Here is a 13,411-nt window from a genome sequence, read left to right as displayed (position 1 = left end):
TGTCGGGGCGAGAAAGGAGGCTACCTTGGCTCATTTAGTAATTTGTCGGGCGATTACTCGACATGTGGCCATTACAAAAAACGCCCATTAGTTATTCCTTATTTGCCCGAAAATCATTCATCCCCACTTGGTACTCATTTTTCTCGACTGTTCTATGTTACTTGTGAAGGATGTAAATAGTCTCCGTATCTCATATGTGGCAAGATTAAGAGTGTGGGCTCAATCATAATACACAAGGCTTCGGCCCACAATGGTAGACCAGGTCCATTGTTGGTTGTTCTTGTAATATTCATATCCATTTCACTTTCTAAGGCAATATTAACTTCCTTTGGAGGGCTACCTCGAGAAGTTCATTGGGCGACCTTATTTAAGAAAAATTCGTCATCAAGGTGTTCTGCATCGCTGCTCCGGAGACGGGCTGCCGGCGTTCCTACTCGGTCTGAGCGCTAACATGAGGATCTCACGCCACGATGAAGGATTCAAATTCAAACTTAGAGAGAGGTCGTCGCTCAATACCGGTCAGATTCACTATTCAAAGATAAATGTGCCTCATGACTATGACAATACCGAAATGCCGTAGGTCTCAATTCACTATAGCAAGATACATGCATTACTAGTACGAGCAGGACTCGAACTAAGTGATGGTTTATAAATATCGACCGTACTACTAGGGTGCCTATGTAGTTATCAAGCTAGCAATAGATGTCGTTCCTTAGTTGTTTATAACTTTTATATAGTCACTATACGTAAATTTAATTACTTGAGGTAAAGTATCATCATTCTCATTTTGGTTTAGGTGCGGTAGGATGAAGAAAAATTGTCCAAAAAGTCCTAACCTTATTGCACTTTAGTCAATTCTGTCTTAAACATTTTAATTGTGCCAATTGAGTCCTAAATATTTTCATCTTTTACTAATTAAGTCATAAACTTTTTTATATTTTGCTAATTGAGTCTATCCAATTAATTTTAGCTGAAAATCGATGATGTGAACGTTGTTAATCTTATGTGGCGCAATTGCCACTAACTTGGACAAATTTTAATAGCATTTATATATATATATATATATATATATATATATGTATGTATTTTGTTCCCTTCTTGGCCTTGCTAGTGACCGCTGGCCGACGGTGATAAGCTTCGTCAAAGGCTGGCGACGCACTCGCCTTTAGCCGATTGCCGAGGAAGAAGGGAAGAAAAAAAAGAAAGAAAAGAAAAAGAAAAAGAATTCAAAATAATATTAAAATATTATTAAAAGTTATCTACATCGAGGCCGGCAGTGTCACATAAGACGGAGTTCTTCAAAATTGGCCAAATGGACTCAATTGACAAAATATAAAAATGATTAGTATTTAAATGGTACAATTAAAAAATTTATGATTGAATTGATAAAAGTACAAGAAATTAAGAAGTTTTTAAACAATTTTCCCCTAGAAAGAAAGCAACGTTTTACCAACACAATCAATCAAATCAAGAGCCAATCTCCATGGGCTTGTGCACGACTTTCGTTACTCATCTATTGAATACGATGCGTATTTTCACTCCCCATCAGATCCAAATCAAGACCTGGCCCGGAAGGAGAATAAAAAAATATGTCGAGGTCAATCAATACAGTAGATGCATATAATTCGTCGAAACATCAAGCAATAAAGTCTTCAACTAATTGTTCATGCACGGAATTGACAACGAGATGTGCAAATTAATTCTAGACCGACCCCTATCTTGATCTGCATGGTGACAGGCTTCTCAGGTAGGCGTGACCCACATCACTCGTCTATGACATAGTAATCGATCGCATTCTGGCAAGAAATGATGTGGTGGAGCTCAATCACGGAATTGAGTGAAAGTCATTATGAGTTCCGATTGAAGTTTGTGGATATTCGAAGTGCCTCTACACGAGATAACTTTATCGATAGATGGTGAATTGCGAATTAATCGATTGTTCGAATTGCAATTCACTCAATTTGGGACGATTATGTTTTTGCTCGAAACATCCTCTTCTTCCACTAAGAACCACTAATAAAACATAGTTCATGAGGTTCAAAACATAGAACATACCAAAGAGACTAGGGATTAGTCACGCAAGTATTAGGGAGTGCTTTCTTTCGGAAAGCTTTCATAATCCAATTAACTAAAAGATTCGCCTCTCGGCAAGCTTTTACGGTCTCAACAAGGCGATGTTGAGATTGTACTTTTCTAATACTCTATTTGTTTCATGAAAAATGAATGTTCTCATGTTATTTTTCAGAAATGATCAATTATGATGTTTTTAATAATCGGGTAATAAAAAAATATTATCATTATCGACAACAACTGATATCCAAATACTATCGTGCACGATGAAAATATACTTCGTTCATTCATTTTCGTAAGCGATATAAACAATCATTTTCAGGAAAGTGTTTTTCAAACCATTCATGTAAGTTGTCATCCTCAATGCACGAGTTGTTTCTCGTTTATATTGATTGCGCGATCGACTTTCGCTTTTGTCTTCGTTTGTTACTTAGGCACCAAACGTCAACGTTTGCTACCTCGATATCAAAGGCGTGCGAATTGCCATTACAACTGGAAAGTTGACCCAAACAAAGAAAAGAAGAAAAAAAAAAACTTAGCAGGTGGAAGGACAATAACTGCTTGCAGGATGGATTAGTTGAAGAGTGGGCACGACATATGATCACATCGTGACCATGCGTGAGATGTTCATGGGTCCCGATTGCCCACCTCCGATTACTCAAGACATTGACCTTCAATCGTCAATTCATCACCAGGTTGGGCCACAAAAGTCTAATTCAACAAGCATAAGCAACCGATGCTTTTTTTTTTTATACCATTTCCTGGACTTTAGATGAATCCAAAGACTTATAGCTTCTGCTTCTTCGCCTGGACAAGCAAAAGTAAGTGCCTTTTCTTGTCTCCCTAAACTATTTTGTCATCCTGCAGTTTTATTTGGGGTTGACACCATGAAAAGCCCCAAACCAAGAAACCTGTAAAATTTTTATTCCAAACTAATTTTTTACCTCAAAAAATCTTAAACTGGTACATCTATAACAAATTTATCCAAAATTAATTTTTTTTATCGCCAAAAACCCCAAACCAATACAATTGTGATAAATTTACTTTTATTAGGTTTCATTAATATTGGGTTAATATCACAAGAAACCCCAAACTAGTACACATGTGACAAATGAAAGGTAAAAATCCCAAACCGATACACCCGTCAACTTCCATTTGATGGTAAAATTTAATGAAAACTAACACAGTGTATATTTATCACGGATATACCGGTTTGGGATTTTTGGTGATTAAAAGTTAGTATGGGCAAATTTGTCACATATCTAAAAATTTGACATTTTTCATGATATTTACCCTTTTGTTTTTGGGCCAAATTTGAAATTCTACGGTCTTTTTAATCAACCATGTGAGCCTACGATATAGAGAGTGAATCACACTATCAATGCCAACCAAACTCAACTTATATATCAATGCAAAAGCCGGTGACTTAACATTGGACCGATCTTTATTTTTTCGACAACTCTAAAAGCAAAGGCAAAATGACACAAATGGTCCATGAACTTTGACCTAATGTACAATATAGTTTCTGAACTTTTAATTTGATCAATATGGTCCATAAACTTTAACCTAATGTGCAATGCAGTTCTTAAACTTTTAATTTGATTAATATGATCCTTGAACTATTGAGATATGTTCAACTTAGTCCCCGAACTTGAATCAATGCAAGGACTATATTGAACATCTTCTTATAGCAGGGACTAAGTTGAACATGTTCTAAAAGTTCGGGGACCATATCGATCAAATTAAAAGTTCATGGACCATATTGCGCATTGGGTTAAAGTTCATGGACCATATTAATCAAACTAAAAGTTCAGGGACTACATTGCACATTAGGTCAAAGTTCGGGGACTATTTGTGTTATTATCATAAAAACAAATAATCTTTGGGCCATCTTCTTGTTTAGACTTAAGTCTTAGGCATTCACGATGTTCATTATCTGTATAATATCGAGATTTGTGGAATAAAGGTGGGCTTTTCAGTTGTTACGGCATAAAGCTAAACCCAATTAAAAGGGCCCAATACCATAAAAAAAAAAAAATCAGTTTTAGCATCTATTCCAATTATGTCCAATATTTTTTTTGTCTACTAAAAAACCTTCAACTTTTACTTTTATCCCAATTCTATCAGTAAAATACCCAAAAAAACCTTAACTTTGGCATCTGTCCCAATTATTTCCAAAACTTTTTTGTTTCATAAAAAACTCATAACTTTTACTTTTATCCCAATTCTACTACTATTAGCCTTTTGTCCACAATCAACGTTAATTAGTCCTACATGACATTTTCACGTCATTAATGAATTGCACCTAAACAAAGTTGACATGAAAAAGTTCCCAACCTGTCTTTTGTTGTTTGCTTCTCCTACACATTGTCAAGAGATACAGAGCCACTCAAGATGGCGCATCTTGGATTCTCCTTGGCTTTCAACAGCCTAAAAAATGGCTAGACATGGAGATCCGATTATTTGAACAAACGATATCACATCTCATAGTACCCGAAACCTGTTGCTTCTGAATTTCGAAGATTCATTAGTAAGTTTGGCGAGAAAATTCGAGCCAAGTAGGATTAACTAACAGTGATTATGGACGGAAGGCTAACATTGGTAGAATTGCGACAAAAAGTACAAGTTGAGAGCTTTTATGAGATAAAAAAAGCTTTGGATATAATTGGGACCAATGTTAAAGTTGAGAGTTTTTTTGGGTATTACCACCGATACAATTAGAACAAAGGTAAAGTTGAGAATTTTTTATGAGACCAAATAAGTTTTGAATATAATTGAGACAGATGCTAAAGTTGAGAGACTTTTTTGGAATTAAGCCCATTTAAAAGAGTTAAAATCATGCATGATTGACAACTGTAAAGTGATGGTTTATCTAACTGAACGTTTGTCAAGTTGAATTTATAAATAAACTTCCGCCCACTATTTTAGTCTAAATGAATGAAATTGAGATTAACGTCATAGTCCTTCGTTAATGATTAATGTTCATTATGATAATTAGAAAGCCTTTTGGGTAAGTATTTTACTCGCGTAAGGACACTTTAAGTGTCAATATTTGTGTATAGTGCTCATTTTCGTGCTAATAACTTTTTTTTGGGTAATTAAAATGTCAATTTTTTTGAAAAATGGTTATTTGAGTGCCAATTTCGGTGAGCATCACTAGAAATCGTACGTGGCGTTTGCGTGGCTCGCTTGAGGATCTCGATCAAGAATAATAAAAAAGCCAAAATTAATAAAAAAAAATTCACATGATATTTAAAATTAAAAATTTCATTGAGGATGGACCGGCGGGGGTCGCCGAGCCCTAGCCATCTACTAGCGACCTCCGCCAATGGCTAGTGATGGCCAAACTCACAGATCTGGCGAGGCCTAGCCGTTGCTAGGTGAGGTCGGCCTCACCCGGCTACAGCCCGGCCGATCTAGCCAACTGCGGTGGGGCTCGACCTTGCCGGATCTGCGAGCTCGAGCCCTCGCCACCCATCGGCGGGGGTCATCGGCCCATCCCCATCCTCGCCGGCCATTGTTGGCTGTGGTGGGGCGGCGGCAATGAGGGGCTGTGCAAGCCCTCAAAGCCCTTGCTATTGTGCAAAGAATTCTTTTTTTTTTTTCGGCGGGGGTCACCGGCCCATCCCCATCCTTGCCGGTCGTTGCTGGCTATGGTGGGGCAAAGACGGCGGTAGCGAGGGTTGCGCAAGCCCTTGCTGCTATGCAAAGAATTCTTTTTTTTGTTAGTGTTTCAGCTTATTTCTAAATTTAATTTAATTTGTAAAAGTAAGTCCACGTGGATTGAATTTCAAAAAAAAAAAGAAAATTGCCACAAAAAATTAATTTTTAAAAAAAAAATTGGCACATGGACACCCTTTTTTAAAAGAAACATTCACGTAAAACTAAAAATTAGTGAAAAATATCACATGGATTGTTTGGCCGAACTTTCTCGCCGCTGGCATTTAAGTAATTATTTTTTTCTCCGATTTGGCACATAAGTGAGTCGGCAAAAAATATTAGCACCAAAGTGAGAGCCATAAACAAATATTGATATTTGAAATGTCACTATGCCTTTTTTCCTTTTCATCCTCGTTTTTGCAGTGACTTCCACCCCTTTTTCCATGATGAAGGTAATCTCATAGATGAGTACAGGACCAATAAATTCAGGAAATTCGTCAAAAGAATCCTAAATTTATTGTACAAAGGCCAATTCAGTCGTAAACATTTTAATGGTGTCAATTTAGTCCTAAGCTTTTTGAAAATTGTTAATGTAGTCCTTGTAGGAAATTTTTATCGAAAATTGCTGACGTATATGCCACATATAGTGGGTCGACATTGAATTGAAATTTTTGTTTAATTTTTTTTATTTTTCTTTCTTTCTTTTTCTTTTTCATATTTCTAGCTTTGCTAGGTAGCGTGCCTCTCGATGGCTGGCGGAGGTTGCTAACCATAGGTGAGAATGACCCTCGCGAGTGGTCAGCGAGGGATGCACTTGCCAAATTCGAGCGGCCCTCACCAAGGTGAGGGTGCCGCGGTCCTTGCCGATGGCTGGCAACCATTGGAAGGTAATGGGGAAAAATGGAAAATGAGAAAGGCAAGAAATAAGTGAGAAAGAAAAAAAAGGTAAAAATTTAAAAAAAATATAAAAAAAATTGTAAAATCGTCCACGTCGGTGCTTGTCATATCATGTAAGATGGCCGATACTGATTGGACAACGGCAGCAATTTTCTACCAAAATTAGCCGTAAGATGATGCGTGCATGCGCAAATAATTTCTTCATTGGTGTTGGGGCTAACAATACAACCTACATGGGGTGAATAGGTTGTTTGAGTACTTTGAAAAATATTTACGGAATAAAACAAGTTCAATTTCAAACATTAGGTCAAATATTTATAGAGATATTGTAGGGATCAAGTCAGCAGATGTTTGAAATACTGTGAGAAGATTGTGTGCTGAAGTGTTTGAAGATCGTGAGAAATAAGAGCACATAAAACAATATGTGACACAAAAAGATGTGATGAGAAGATGTTTCACAAAACAATATCTGAACATGTATAAGACTGAGTAAAAGATCAATTAATTTGGGATGGTTGATTAATTCAGTTGTGAAGGGATGGAAGTCTCCACTTAGTAGCCAAGAGAACATTCGTCTAGGAAGGTTTGATTTTTTGGTAGAGTAAAGCTCAGCCTCTTACATTTTTATGCACCTTATCCAAATATGGGAGTCGGTTGACTTTTTATGAAACCGTCTCATATTTCACTCCATCCAAATGCAATATATGCTTGTTAAGAATGATAACTTGAGAAGTCCGGTCGCCAAGTTTTTGCCCTTTGTGGCTCTAATCATCCATTGAAGGTCCTCATTTCCATCCTTCTAAAGGGCGCCTTATCCCATGTTGTGCTAGGATACGGCGCCATATGCTGCTTGTCCACTCACACTAGAAGAACAAATATGATTTGTCTTCTATGCTAGCCCCGCAGAAATCACACTGGGTATCAATTGTATGTAGCCATTGTGGGATGATCCGAGTTGTTGGCTATCTATCTCTACATACTAGTCAACCAATAAAACTGTGTTTGCTAATGCCGCTGGTCCAAATTAGGTTATACCACTCCATGGGGGGTCTCACTTGTTTGAGCTCGTCATATGTATCTCGGCAACAAGACATTGAGCTTAGGGTAGACGTGTATTTGTGCAAGGAAGAAACTATCAAAGTTATTATAGGCTATTCACTATCTTAGGCTAAGCATATGGTTGATACTCAAAAAAAGTATATTATGCAATACAAGTTAAGCAACAAATCAGCGCTGCAATTTCTCCAATCAGTCTTAATTGTCAACTCACGCCAACAAGATGATTATCAAAAGTAGCAACTTTTTAAGAAGAATCATAAGAGGATTAATAAAGGAAAACATGAGTAGGGCACTCTAAAACCTCCAACTTTGATATCATATCAAAGTTGATTGTGTCGTTTATTACTCCAAAAGCTTACTGTTAGAAAATAACAGGGCTGATATATTTGCCTAATTATAGATCTACTTTTAATAGTGAGATGGTACTGCAATTCGTATATGAATAAAGTAAACACATACAGGTGCCCTAGAAAAGCTTATATATATTTTTTTGTCAACATTAATTTTTTATCCACTGCTTTAAGTGTACGGTCATTACCCGTAATACATGGCACAGAGAATACATAGCGCACGGAAGGCGGACAAGAATGTAACGTCATTTTTTTCTATCTAAGAAAAAAAGTAGTAGTTTTGTAACAGAATCAAGAAACAATTGTTTTGTAATAGCATCAATAAATAAGTATCATGAGTTTACTTTTTTTTTTTAAATGAGAGAATTTTCTTAAGTTATCGCAACTAACAATTAAATTTTTGTTATTATTTGGCTTCATCTAATGAGCGATCAAAATTTTTGGTACCGCTCCCGCGGCCCGCACTGAAATAGTGTTTTGCCCCTAGATGTCCAGTCAGCTCCTGTGCTTTAACGCATTTCGAAAAGAACTAGCTAGCTCAGGTTCGAGTGGCTTTTAGAGTTCTAGCTTTTGTGACTTTTACCTGAGCTCTTTCCAAAATGGCATCTTAGCCTCCAGTACTACGTACTTTGATCCTAACTGGAAACTACTCGTGCTAATTTTCTGTTACTTTCATGTCAAATTAATTATTCATCGAATAAGATGCTTATGAATTCATGGGCTTGGAGCAGGAACAATTTTTCCATAGGAAAATCCGAAATATTTAGTGGGAACATTTTTTTTGTTTTGTTTGGTTTTGTTCCGGGGTTATGGCGTTCGGCGGAACCAGCAAGACCCAAGCAGATCCGATAAAACTTACCTAGTCATCGGATTTCAATACATTTTTGGCTTCTTCTTCTGTGGCACCAACCAAATTGTTGCACATCGATACATCCCTCCTCGTATATGAAATTCTCCCTATGTATAAATTTTGACACGAAGATTAATGTACATATTTTTTTTAGATGTCGACATGCTAGCCAAAGATCGAGTTGTACTACACGTCGATACTGTCGACATGCTAGCCAAAGATCCTTATAATATCTATCATCCTCTTCGAGGTTTTCTCTCTTCTCCGACATGGGAGAACTAGCTCATCACCATCCCCAGGAACTGCAACTCCACATGGCGGGTAAGTCCAATTCTTGGTTTAGTGGCTAAGTAAGGATCTAACATGTGTTGGTTGATTAGGCCACGGTAAAGATTTGATTTTCGACAACACCATATACATCGAATTCCCATCTTTGGCCATTTTCCTAGGTTTTAGACTTGAGTCTTACGCATCCATGATTTGTATTTCTGTGGGTCGAGATTTATTGAATTATAAGGTGAGTTTTCTCTTTGCTAAAGTTAAAAAACTGAACCCATCTAAAGGAGTTAGAATCATGCACAATTCACAAAATTGAAATTACCGTTTGTCTAATAGTATGCCATTAAATTATTACGTAATCATCTGCCCGTTACTTCTGTCCAAATGCATGGAACTGATATTAACATCATAGTCTTTCCTTAATGATCAATATTTACTTTTTACAGTTCGCTCTGAACACTAATTAGAAAGTCTCTTGGGAAAGTGTTTTTCTTTGCATCATCATTATTGCAGCAAACTCCAGCCCTTTTTTGCATGACCAAGGTGATCTCATAGACGAGGACAAGACCAATAAACTTTGCGTGATATATTTTGTATATTTTCTTTCACTTCGTTTGACGACAATCTGAAACATTTAGTAATCTTTTTTTCTTTTAATTACAATAATAATGCCAATGTAAAATCTTTGCGGTGGGGTAGGTTAACTTCACCTAGGATCATCAACTTGTATAGAAAACGATTTCCATTGGAGATGGACTTGCTTTGGTCCCACGTGTGATTCTATATACACGTCATGGTGCATCTAGTGAAGATGGTATTGCATTGATCACCCCAAAAATGAAAACTCTAGTTCTTGACACGAAGAAAGATGGTTGGAAGGTTAAAGTTTAACTTAAACACCTTGTCTTGACACATGTTAGTTTGTTTGCTCATGTATTACAAATACATAATTAGGTAATTCCTATGTTTGGTACAGACATAACGCCCTCGATAAGGTATGCATCCGGTCATATTCGTAACGATTTGGCCCATTTTATACTTACTCTTTCTTTCCCCTGGAAATAAGGAAAGCTAGTCACGTATTTTGATGCATTGCGAGGTGATCAAATTTATTTGATTCCACTATTTTTTGTGCCATTTATGCTCACTCTCTTACCAATTGAAACCCTTATTTAAATTGATATGGTATGCATGACAGATGATCAAGAAGCGAAAGAAGAGAACTCACCCCACCCTAGAAGCATCATCCCCAATAGTCAAGCAACAATAACCCCTAAATCTAAGAACTTCAGGTGGTGGATTAGAGTGGTATTTTACTCGCTCTTTGTGCTCTCTGGTCAATCCGTGGCCACACTTCTTGGGACGCTCTACTACAATAAAGGAGGCAACAGCAAGTGGCTTGCCACGCTTGTACAGCTTTCAGGCTTCCCAATCCTTTTCCTTCTCTATATTGTACCCACAACCAAAAAACCAAGTGACCCTAATAACACCGACATCCAAACAGATGCACAAGCTCAATCCCAATCACAATCACCCTCTCTCAAGAGACTTGCCCTTGTATACCTTGGCCTAGGTACAATTGTGTCCCTAGATTGCTATTTGTTCTCACTTGGCCTCTTATACCTCCCTGTCTCCACCTATTCCCTCATTTGCTCATCTCAATTGGCCTTCAATGCCCTCTTCTCTTTCTTCCTAAATGCCCAAAAGTTCACCCCCTACACCACCAACTCCCTAGTCCTCCTCACAATCTCCTCAACCCTGCTTGTGTTCCAATCAAATTCAGATGGCCCCAAGGGGATCTCTAGAGGGAAATATGCTCTTGGGTTTGTGTGCACCATTGCAGCATCGGCTGGTTATGGGCTTCTCCTATCCTTAGACCAACTTTGCTTCAGGAGGGTTATGAGGCATCACACGCTTAGAGTAGTTTTAAACATGATTGTGTACCCATCTTTGGTGGCCAATGTGATTATTGTGGTGGGGTTGTTTGGGAGTGGTGAGTGGAAGCATTTGAGTAGAGAGATGGATGGGTATGAGCTTGGTAAAGAAAGTTATGTGATGACCTTGGTCGGGACAGCAATTGCTTGGCAAGTGTTCTCTATCGGCACAATCGGATTGATAATCGACATGTCGTCTTTGTTCTCGAACTCCATTAGCGTGGTGGGGTTGCCGATTGTGCCCATTTTCGCAGTCGTGTTCTTTGGGGAGAAGATGGATGGGGTCAAGGTCATGGCTATGGTATTGGCCATTTGGGGGTTCGTCTCTTATGCGTACCAATATTATTTGGATGATGCCAAGTTGAAGGCTCAAAGGAGGAGTATTGGTGGGGATAGGGTTAGTGTGAAATCGGCACAAAATGCGCCAATTGCAAGGGTTGGTGGATGATTATAGATAGTGGAGCGTTTTGGTTTGTGTTTAACCGAGTTCAAGTAGCGATATGTAATTGCTTGCTGTGATCATTTGGCGATAAAATAAAAACATGGCACTTCCAAGGGAGGGGCTTTTGTCTTAGCGCCCATTTTGGGATCTCATCATTGAAGTTGGGTACTTAAATGTCATTCGACTAATAAGATTGTACTAGCTAATGCAAATAATTGGCGTTCACTACGATCATATTATTAAATAGGTAACACAACATACACTTAAATGGCTTCACGCACAAAACACTTAAGAGTTGACTAAAGTCTTGTAAAATGTCTCCAATCCTTTTTTTCTTCTTCTGCTACTAAGGAGGAGAAGGTGCAACATTTCTTAGGGCATTTTCACCGTAAGTCAAATTCGACGTGTTATCCGATTGATTAGACTTAGCTCTATAAAATTGTTGAAATCAAGAGACTTCCGAAAATTGGAAATGAACAACAGATGATGACTTTCGACGAGTATGATGTCAGCTGTAAAAGGAAGTGTGAAGAATACTAATGACCACAGAGAAGGGCTTCTAGTGGCCTCTTCTGTTCCTTTTCTGCATTCTTTTTTAAGGGTTTAATGGAAGGTGACAATGGATTCATAAATGATGTGTTTTAATTTCGTTATTGTAGCTTGGGCTATTCACAATTAATGGGTCCGAAAACTATAGAGCAAATCTTTTAGAGGATGAAAGGCCACAAAATAACCAAGTCAACATGTAAGAAACATATTGCCACAGTAGTTGGTCGTCAAGGGTCTGTTTGGTAGTGCTCATGTTCTTTTGATTCTTTTTTTTCCCCTGGAACAGAAAAAGAACATAAATATGTTTGGTAATGACAATTAATTTTTCTGTTCGCGAAAATAGATCAGTGGCCAGAGAACAAATTTGGTATAGAAACAAGAAGTAAGAACAATCTTCTTCTCTATTCCCAAGAACAGAATCAGACAAAATCACTTATGCTTAGAAATTGTTCTTGAAAACAGAATTGTTACCAAATAGGCTCTAAATGGCTTAGGACTTGGTTTACAAGCCGAAGGTCATAGGTTTGATTTGTGGGGAAAACTCCTTATGTATCTCCGAGGATGACAGAACATTATCTATAAACTAATAGATGCACTGGAGTGTGCAGGTGAAATATTTTCTACATAAGCAAGTCATACGTGAGTGATGTTAAGAACTGGGCAGCTGTGCCAGTGGAGAGCAAGATACTAGGGGAAAGTGTTTAAGAGTTGGAACGGTCTTTGGACTTTGGAGTACAAGCATAGCATGTCGGATGGTCAAGGTGCTTGAAACAGATCACACGGAAGGAGAGCAACTTGGATGACATGAGTACATCATGTTTGGAAGGATCTAAATGCAACATGTGCACATATAACTAAGTTTGGATAAATCACAAAAGGAATTATACACGAATTCTTATCACAAGAATTTAATTGGTTTTGACACTTGAATATTTAATCTAATTTCACGAGAATATCCTCCATCAAGGACTCGTAAAGATACGGCGCTTAAAGACCTTCGTAACCTACCGAGCAACCCTCTACTTAATGAAACAACGTCCAACGAAGGTAAATATATAAGTCAGACAAATATTTCCTGCTCTTTGAGTCCGTCTCACGCACAGAGTCCAACGTCAAAGTCAGAATAGGATAACTGCAAAAGATCTTCCTTTTTTTTACATTTTCCTTGGACCGAAATTCAACAAAGAATCTGATTATCTCCAAGTTTTCTTTCTTGCTTTTCTGACCAAGATTTGCGACTTTTCCGAGCAATAATCCAAATCTAATATGTGCTTTCCAAATGAAAGAATCCACGTTCACGAAAGATATGTCTTGGATATCT

At 37.8% G+C, this 13,411-nt stretch overlaps 1 protein-coding gene across 1 annotated transcript; it reads left to right on the top strand.

Annotated features, from left to right (window-relative positions):
- The first annotated feature begins 9,155 nt into the window (after window positions 1-9,155).
- Window positions 9,156-11,581, top strand: LOC125316660 (purine permease 21-like). The gene is made up of 2 exons (XM_048285531.1): window positions 9,156-9,207; window positions 10,364-11,581. The coding sequence occupies exons 1-2, from the start codon at window positions 9,156-9,158 to the stop codon at window positions 11,545-11,547; spliced, it is 1,236 nt and encodes a 411-aa protein (XP_048141488.1). The 3' UTR covers window positions 11,548-11,581.
- Window positions 11,582-13,411: the final 1,830 nt, after the last annotated feature.

The sequence above is a fragment of the Rhodamnia argentea genome, chromosome 9, assembly GCF_020921035.1.
Source record: "Rhodamnia argentea isolate NSW1041297 chromosome 9, ASM2092103v1, whole genome shotgun sequence".
Classification (NCBI taxonomy): Eukaryota; Viridiplantae; Streptophyta; class Magnoliopsida; order Myrtales; family Myrtaceae; genus Rhodamnia; species Rhodamnia argentea.
This window is presented reverse-complemented; position numbering and strand designations above follow the sequence as displayed.